The 9,688-nt window shown below is 38.4% G+C and overlaps 1 protein-coding gene across 1 annotated transcript; it reads right to left on the bottom strand.

The window, feature by feature from the left end:
* Positions 1–3,622: 3,622 nt before the first annotated feature.
* LOC111658373 (cathepsin Z) lies at positions 3,623–7,763 on the bottom strand. The gene is made up of 6 exons (XM_023410868.2): positions 7,611–7,763; positions 6,588–6,751; positions 6,169–6,348; positions 5,213–5,363; positions 4,066–4,231; positions 3,623–3,856 (listed from the first exon to the last, which is right to left on the bottom strand). Exons 1-6 carry the CDS (start codon positions 7,736–7,738, stop codon positions 3,743–3,745), a joined length of 903 nt encoding a protein of 300 aa, XP_023266636.1. The 5' UTR covers positions 7,739–7,763; the 3' UTR covers positions 3,623–3,742.
* Between the last annotated feature and the right edge of the window lie 1,925 nt (positions 7,764–9,688).

The raw sequence follows: 9,688 nt of genomic DNA, 5'->3' as shown, positions 1-9,688 counted from the left end.
GGGGAGTAGGCAGGAGAAAACTACTTGTACTCAAAGTTATTTAAAAAGCCAAGTTATCAGCTTGAAAAAAATATTAAAACTGTCGTATTGATAAATCTCAGTAACCAGTAATCCTGGCATCAGCTCACAAAACCCCACAAATACTGACAGAGGGAAAGGGGCCAACAACTATGGGACAAATGAGATTAAGTGATTAAGAACAGAAATCTAATCACCAGGAGACTGCGTATGTGTGCAGCTCTCTGTCGGCTCTGGAGCTGGAACCACTGAGGAGTTCCTCACAGGAAAAGGCTCGAACACTGTTCTAATTATGGCCTCAGAGTAGAGTTACCTGCTGAACCAGTTGGTTTGTAAGATGCATGTCTGTTCACACATGCACAGAGGAGAAGGAATTTTTACACCTTTCGCATCGGTCCTGTCCTCACCCAGGCATTCAGAGTGAGATTTGATTCATCCAGAAAGAGGAAGCTGCAGGAGTGAAAAGTAGAGCACTGCAACAGCAGCAGCAGCAGCAGCAGCAGCAGCACAGAGGGACATTGAGGCAGGGCAGCATGATTCAAGGGAAAGGCATCTCAGTTTTTTCATATTTTCAAGATTCATGTCATATGTTTGAAAAATGCTCATTCTTCTACACTAGAATGAGCATTTTTGTTTCTAGAAACCAAAAGGGTATAGACTCAAAAACACTGCTCCCCTCCAGATGTGCAGCTTGACCTTGCTCCACCCAAACAGACCTTTTGGACATGAAGAGTATTCGCCTTCAAATTTAAAATGGAACCTTGTCAACTCTTTCTCCTTTAAATCTTGAAACCAATCAGCACCAAACACCAAACAACATGAAACCACACCACTGCTGAGTTGAATTTCTAATTTGAAGCCCCTCTCCTTTGAGTGAAAACAATCAAGAAACGCAATTTACAATCCTTTATGTTACAAATCCTGCTTTCAAGCACAGTCAGGGTCATGACTGGATTGACCTCCTAGGGGCGAACCCCTGGGGCAAACATTTGTTGTTAGATGCCTATTGAATCCCAGTATACATGGTAGAATGTGTTATTTTGGGCTTCAGGGAATAATGAAGGTCTTTTTTCACTATTTTCTGGCATGTTATACTCAATCAATCAATTCATAAAGAAAATAATCATCATATGTAGTAGTAGAAGTCCCACGTAACCAGCAAGAAATTTACCAGACATCAAAACTGTAGTCTGTGAAACTATTTAACTATTTATTTTTCATTAATTTCACTGTTAAATGATATTGTCTGTACATGTTGTTTAAAGGTGCAAGGCTACTGAGAAAGTGAACTCCTCTACACTGACTCTGAGGTGAATCAGTCTTAAAGAGTAGGAGTACAGACACAGTGATACATTATGCAATATGCATAATGCAGTTCAATGCACAATATGCAATTCAACTTTTTTCTTTTATGGGTTTAGATTTATGGTATAGTTTTCAGTTGATAGCTTTCTGGACAGTAACATACAACTATCTTAGTGTATATTAACAGAAAAATTTGATGCATATATATTGTATGTAGAAATGTTTTGTCATATTCACTATTTGAATGTGAATGAATTAAAACTGTTAGATAGATAGATAGATAGATAGATAGATAGATAGATAGATAGATAGAGAGATAGAGAGATAGATAGAGAGATACTTTATTTATAGGTGTTGTATAGCCTGATGGCAGTGGGAACAAAGGATCTCCTGAACCTCTCTGTTCTTCAGCGCAGTGAGATGAGACGTTTGCTGCTGTAGCTGCTTCTCTGTCCTGCCAGAATGTTGTGGATTTATATCACATATATATATATCATCTATATATATATATCACAGCCTCTGTACCCTTACCCTTTTGGATTTATGTACTTGAATTGTTTTTGGCATGTTTATCACCCTGGATAAGGGAGAACTCAGTAACTTAGTGATTTACTTTGATTTACTTTTAAAGTTGCAGGACTCACATGTGACGTTTTTTAAAAAGCAGTCTAAGTCTGTGCAGCTGAGGCCGAGGTATCCTGACGTTTAGTCGCTACTCCGGCTCAAACTCCAAAAGTACCGGACCTTGCATTTCCCATAATGCTATTCAGTAGTGACTGATGAAACCACAAGGGTTATATTGTTAAACTTTGAGTGGTTCCCTCCAGAATCACAGAAGACATTCAACAGTTCACAGGCTGAATGATACTGAACTTAATGTGTATCAGTGGAGAGCTCTTTTCACCACTCCTGTTATCATAGAGCCAGTCAGCCTGTTGGTGTACTTGTGGATGTGGTAACCATTTTGTAAACATTTTCACATAATGCAGAACTGACTGGGATCAAAACATTGTCCATTTAAATAAATCTGTGGTTTGGAGTCAGGCATTTTTCTTCATACCTAGAACTTTTACTCCCCAAAGTAAAAAAGGTCAACATTTTAAATGTTCGTCCACACTGCTGAGAAACGGAATAAAAGGTTTAATCATTTAATTTTTTTGTCAGCCTTAAAGTAGTTGAATATACTTAAATATACTTAGTCTAAAAATACTAGTCTGCAAAAAATAATAATAAATGCTGAGGATGTGACCTCAGTGTCCCTATTTTCTTCAAGTGTGCAGAAAACACATTCATGCATATTAGAAAACGCATCCTGTTCGTGTTAGCGAGAGCTGCTTACAGTATGTGCTAGTTCTCTCCGATAATGTGTCAAACCAGATTTGATTCATGTTACATTAGTGTAACTGCTCAGCCTTCAGATGCTCATTAGAAGCTGTTTCTGCAGATGTCATGCAGTATCCTGTGTGTGTGTGTATGTGTGTGTGGGGGGTGTAACTGCAAAGTTCCCCTTTCTTCAGACCTGCCAACGTTGTTTCACCACAGGTGAATTTAAATGCGAGTGACTCAGCTTGCCTGTTGTTCAGAGGAATAGTTTCCCTAGAAATGTGTGATAGTGGATCTGAGGTGAAGAACCTGCAGTTTTTGCAGATGGAGTTAATTCAAGCTTAAAATTGAATTCAGGAGCAGGTAATCTGTTCAGGCTGCATTTTCGACGAATTATGTTCTAATTCTGTGTTTGAATATTTATACAAATTGAGAGTCTGATTGTGATTAAGCTTGTGGAGAGCTCTGAACTTTACTTCATCTAACAAAATTTTACAAGGCTTTCCATGTGTTTCTATAAATTATGAAAAATGAATGTGTTCAACACATCAGTGAACATCAGAATGAAGCAATTCTTTCCTCCTTTAACTTAAAGCTAGACATGTTTGAAATAATCTTATTCACTCTGTCAACTCTGTCTGTGCTTTAAATGTGAAACTAGAGCTAGGTGGAGATTACCTTAGTTTAGCTTATTTTAGCACAAAGAATGGAAACGGGAAACTTCAGGTAAATCTAAAGCTCACTAATCAACATATTAACTCTTTTGTTTTATCTGCACCAAAACCAAAGTGTAAAAGCTGTGTGTTGTGGTTTTACCGGCAGCTGTGTGCCAAATTATTTCTTGGGCCGAACCAGTTGAATCTCCACGAAGCACATCTCTGAGCCAAGAAACAGTTTGGCAAAAACCCAAAGTAAAACAGCAAACTGGCATTTTAAACTTTGGGTTAACTCTCAGCAAGAAAACAAACAAACTTACTTCAACTAGTTAAACTACTCCTTTAATTTTCCACTTTACCCAAAGTGGTATAAACCCATCAACAGTTATTTCAATAAGCCCAACATGACACAACTAGAGTCTATCAGTTTGTCGAGGTGTCTATGTAACAATAGGGTCTCCATATGCACAGTTCTTCTCAATACCCAGGTTGAACCAGTTGCCTTTTCCTCCTTTATAGGCACTAGTGACTATTCTCGCCCATCCATGTTCTCCCTGAAAACAAAAAGACAACACAACATTATTGACGCTGCAAGCAAGAAGCACAATGTCAGTGAAAATGACTTAAAATACTGACTGTTCTTCCCTGAAATCTTTCAACATGAACACTATCTCTATGAGAGAGAAGCTTGTGTGCAAAAATTTAGCTTCAGACTGAGGCAGGCTATGCAGGCAGGGTGTGGTGCAGAGAGAAGAAAACCAACCCAAAACTCTCCCCAGGAGTTCCTGACAGCCCAGTACTCGGTCCCGTCCTCTGCCACACCCCAGCCGGCCACAGACACGATATGATTTGGTAAAGAGAGGGGGTGAAACTCTGAGAAAATCCCTCCAGAGTATTTCTCCAGGCCGTTGGTGGCCATCAGGGCACAACTGAAAGACAGCGAAAGGAGTTTCTGAAGTTCTGCAACCTGCTGAAGTAACATTTGAAACATTTCTTTAAAGTGTTGCGATAAATCTTAGAAAGAGCACTTTACAGACTCAAAGAAGGGTCAAAACTGAGCTTTGTCTCTGCTTTTGGCTGCACAAGCCACAATTTGTACTGTAACTTAAATGTGTCGTATGCAGTGTGGGAACCTTTTCACACATCAGTTTCTGCTTTGAAGCTGCTCTCGTATGTTCACAAAAGCAGTTCTTTTCCCTCTTAGTGTAGATATCATTTGTGCACATATTTTATTTAGACATTCTCATTGCTTTCTTTCTAAAACTACCATCATATTCACAAACTAGAATTTCGCAGGCAATGTTTTCTTACAGGTTTACAAAGGATAAAACTACAGGCTGTCACATTATTTATGAAAATAAATCCACAAGTTCAAAATCTTTTTGATCCTTATTTAAGGCCATACATTACAAGTTCTTGCAGGTAATAGAAAGGACTTTTTAAGACCTTGTTAATACTGCATGGAATTAATTTAAATACAACATAGAGCTGCCAAAGCCAAACCTTCACTTAAAGAATCACAGCTAGTTCAGGTTGTTAAATTATATATATGGGCAAGATATTGTAAAGAATAGTGAATTGCTAAGTGACATAAAGTTCAGCTGCGTTTATTAAAACAAATAAATTGTGAAAGACATAGACGTCTGTTTATGATCATTTCAATTTCATGCTATGGCTTTAAATTCATATAATTCACTGTATTTTAATACTTATCTGAGTGAAATAAAAGTACAGTCAGTGCTGTATAATGTCCTCAAAGGTTTTAATATTATTAAATATACATAACTAATAAAAATCAAACTATGACTAAGAAGCGCTCTGTGAAAAGTTTAGGCTGAATCTCCTCCTTCACACAGGGGATGTAGGTGGATGAATAATTAGAAATGACTGGGGAGGATGACTTACACTACCTGATGGGCCCGTTGGTGTAAATTTCAGCTTTCATGTGGTCTCTTCCAGAAACTTCTCCATAGTCTCCCACTTTCCACACGGTGTAGTTCTTCACGACAGCACACGACTCAAAGAAGGAGCAGGTGCCACACTGGTTAAACAGCTCACACTCTGTGCACCATCAAGACCAAAATAAAAAGACAAGACTGTGTTTTAATTATTTAGAGTGCAGCACTGCAACATTCATTTTACAAGTAATTCCATGACTTATTAATGTTTGAAATCTTTCATGTAAAGCAAACAAATACCATTTAAAGAGATGTCTATCTTGAAAATGACAACAACAAAAAAAAAAACAAACACTGCAGATAACTTTAGGTCATCAGTTTTTCCACTAAAATGGAAAAAAATATGTTGATAGCAAACCATTACACCCATACATGAATGTTGAACATCTCACTCCAAACTCATAGTATTAATATGCTGCTATAACAGCCTCAACTTTTTTTCTTGTTTCAGGCTTTCCACCAGATTTTGGAACTTGGCTGCAGGGACAAGAGCATTAGTGAGATAAGCCATTGATGATGGATGAAAAGGCCTGGCTCACACTCAGTGTTCCAGTTCATCCCAAAGGTGTTGAATGAGGTTGAAATCAGGGTTCTATTCAGGCCAATCAAGTTCTTCCAGACCAAACTGGGAAAACCATGTCTTTATGGACCTGGCTTTGTACTCATGAGTACCATCATATTGAAACACAGACGGGTCTTCTCCAAACTGTTGCTACAAAGTTGGAACCACATTTTGGTCTAGAATATAATTGCATACAGTTTCTTTAAGATTTCTCTTTATTAGAACTAACTATCAAAAAAAGAAAGATAGCCCCAGACTAAAAGTATCTCTGTCCACATATTTTTGCAATATAGTGCAACTTTACCAGCAGACATAGTGATCATAGGAGAAACTGTATATTTCTTACTTTGGTTTTTGGCTTGGTAGTTGTTGCAGGTTTCATCAGGGATGCCTCTCTCATGGGCGTAAGCGTAGACTCCTAGGTGATCTCCTCCATAACAAGAGCCCGCCTTCCCGCAGTCGATCACGTTCTGGACTGACAGGTAGGCCGACGGCCACGCTCCTCCACGTTTGATGTTGATACGGTCTTGGACAAAAGCATATGATATTACCAAGCTGAAATGGTAACATTTCCTTGGTCTTTTCTTTCTTTTCTTGTTGTTGTTCATACTCACTATGACAATGCAGTCAACAAAAACTGCAGTAACAAACTGTGTAATAAGCATATTTTGAAATTACATAATATTATACATATTGGTATCATATCCATCCCTCTTTTCCTATCTTGTTTTCTCCCTCCCTCCCTCCCTCCGTTGCCGCGGTTACCAGCTAATGCGCTGGTGGCTCCCATGGCCCAGCAGGAACCACAGTACTGGGGGATGTGTTGGTTCCTTGTGATGCTCACATAGTTCTTCCCCTGGATGTTCCTCCAGTCCCACAATGGAGGAAGGTCCGACACCTTCACATACTCATGCGGCCGGGCCTGTGTCCTACAGTAAGTGAAGGATAAGACTCTTTTATTTTGTTGTAATAAATGTTCACTCACACAGGTGTTTTCACTTTGGGATTAATTACATCTCGTCTCGGGACAGTGTGGTCATGGAGGTCAGATAGATTGCACATCATTTGATAGATAGATAGTACGTGAAATTATCACTTTTTTCACATGTTACATATATGTACACAGTGGGGTCGAAAAGTCTGAGACCACTTACTCATTGACTTGATTGTAAGTTGTATATTAGTTAAGTAAAGTGTAAAAACCATGTATGGATTACTGAACAGGCCTATGGAGCACAGGCACAGGGCCCCTCTGACCGCTCATGTTTGAAGTATGAAGTCTTTATATTTCTTATTGGATATTCATGAAGCTCAGTGAGATGCAAAACAATCCCAACGAGAGGAAAAAGGACCATAAAGAGACATAAAAATTACAAGAAAGAGACTGAAAATGATTAGAAAGAGATGCAAAATAACCCTAAAGAGACTAAAAATGACTGCTTTTTGTGGTAATTGACCCATAAACACACAAGCTAATGAATATGCTTTTCATTTTTCTTGAGTTACTAATAATACCACCAGGCTGAGTTACTAGCTTTGAAGTTACTATGACATAATCATTATACAGACGCATTCATAAATACAGATAGGTTTGTGGGAATACTATGAAAATTAAGGTTATTTATAGCGTTATTGATAATAGTTAAATCGGCACCGGTTGACGGTTAACGTCCCAACGTTAATATGTTATTTCTTTTAAATCACAGCTTAGGAGTAACGATAGCTCACTCACAATAACACTGAAATGTGGAGGTGTCAGTAGAAACTGTACATTTTCTCGTCACTTACTTGACCGAGTCTGGTCTATGGTCTCTGATGGGTTTGTAACAAGGCTCAGTTAGAAGTCCGGAGGAGCTAATTCGCAATGAAAACGATGCTAAACAAAACAGAAGCGGAACAGTAGTAGAGGACGCCATGTTGGCTCGCCTCACCGGTCTGATGCACGCGCGCAGACAGCGCCCCCTGTGGGTCAGAGCAATCATGACGCCCTCCGCTGAACAGCACAGATGCCGTAAGCAGATATGCGTTTATTAATGTATTTGTCAACAACTACAACTCCACTTGTACACATCCACAAGTTGACACTGATGTTTAAACAGGTAATGAAAAACAATATAGTAAAACACATGAACAAAATGATAAAATATGCGTTCATAGGAGAAGATACAAAAACACTGTATAACACAATACAGAACAGGGGATTGTATTAGACAAAATAATTCTTTATACATAATAAACACATAGCAGCCACACACTTGTAACTAAAACAGGGGCAGTATATAATAAATAAAAAGCTATGTTAAAAGATGAAGAAGGCATCAAATTACCTTCACAATGTGCACAGAAGATTGGCAGGTTTTGTGATTTATGACTGTTCATGGAAATCCTTAAAAGTGAAAGAAGTCTAAATTTAGGAACAGTGTTTGTTGTTCTTGATTTATTGACAGAATTTCTTTCTTTCTTCAAGTTGAGCATGTACTTTTTTCACTATTTGTAATATTTTAGTTTGTATTGTTGTAATTGTTATTATCCCTTCCCTCTGCTGACCCCTTTTGCTTTTCACCACAGTGATCTAATAACGATGTCCACTAAATAAAAACAGCAGAGTAGATTTTGCAGGCTCAGCAGGAAACTTTTAAACAGCACAGTCAGTTCCCTGTTACAATCACATTAGCCTACACCTAATGCAGCACCTGATGACTGGTTGGGTTATCATGGGTACTATCCAGCTCTTAACAATGTTATTAAATTACAGACTGAGGCTCAACTTCAATCAAGGTCTGTTTCTGTGAAGGGGGGGGCACTATTTTTTGTACTTTTAATGATTAAACTAGAATCTGATTAGATGTGCATTAGGCACGTAATGAACCCTTAACAGGAACACTACTCACCAGTTGTTGTATGTTGTGTAATCCATCTTCAATTCGTGGGTTTTCTCCTGCTGATGATGATGATGTTGGGCAGCTCAATGTAAAAGCTGTCCAGCAGTAAGAGGAGAGGATGTTCATGTGTTGATGTTGGTGTAAACTGTAAGAGATGGGCTCTAAGAATTAGCTAGATGTCTTCTCCTGGGTCACAACCCAGATTGGACTGATATGAGAAGAACTAGTTACATCGCAAATGAAATGCTCTGCACACTCATCTCTTGCTAATTAGATCTCCAGTCAGATGAAAACTGTGTGGAGGTTATTCGTTTAAGTAGCAGAGCACACATATGACGCGTATGTTTTTAATTTTCTAAGGTTATGTAACCACTCTTCCTACGGTAACAAGTTTATATACATTAGTCAACTGTAACTGACCACACAATGAAATGTTATGAGTAATTCATAAAGAAGAGGTTACAGTAATTCTTCCATAGAGGATTGTGTCCGAATTGTCTCAATATCTTGTTATCAGTCAAACGAGTATTACATGGCAGACTGTGAGCCAATAATTAAGCAATCTTTGTAAATAAAAAACTTACACCAACCTGAAACTTATGAGATTTAGGTGCCACTGAGTGCTCATGTATTCATGTATATGTATTGCAACCTCAACAATCATCATATGGAAAGAGACTGATCACAGAGGAAGCAGAATTACTAGTATCTCTTCTGACAGCATCCACTATTGACCAAAATAATTTCTGCTCATACTCTCACCAATAGCAGCAAGAAACAAAGTGCATTTCTTTGGCAAAGCCAAGTATTTGCTCAAGTACGTATGCAGCTAAACTCTTGAGTTACTTCACTCAAGTATTTAAATTTTCTGCTGCTTTCTATTGGACAGCTATTGATTCAGGGGGATGTCTAAAGTAACTCTGAAATCACTGGTTACAGTAAGGGGTCTGAGGTGAAGTTGGTACAACGATAATATAACCAGCA

Source organism: Seriola lalandi, unplaced genomic scaffold (genome assembly GCF_002814215.2).
Source record: "Seriola lalandi dorsalis isolate HSWRI2012SDOR001 ecotype SW California unplaced genomic scaffold, Sedor1 jcf7180002054441, whole genome shotgun sequence".
Classification (NCBI taxonomy): domain Eukaryota; kingdom Metazoa; phylum Chordata; class Actinopteri; order Carangiformes; family Carangidae; genus Seriola; species Seriola lalandi.
The sequence above is the reverse complement of the archived record's forward strand: the minus strand, read 5'-3'. Positions and strand labels throughout refer to the sequence as shown.

Excerpts from the sequence above, each read along its gene's own strand:
- LOC111658373 (XM_023410868.2), bottom strand. The coding sequence starts at position 7,738 with ATGGCGTCCTCTACTACTGTTCCGCTTCTGTTTTGTTTAGCATCGTTT. Across the intron at positions 6,752-7,610 it reads CATAGACCAGACTCGGTCAA|GACACAGGCCCGGCCGCATG; the intron begins GTAAGTGACGAG and ends CACTTACTGTAG. Across the intron at positions 3,857-4,065 it reads ACTCCTGGGGAGAGTTTTGG|GGAGAACATGGATGGGCGAG; the intron begins GTTGGTTTTCTT and ends TTTTGTTTTCAG.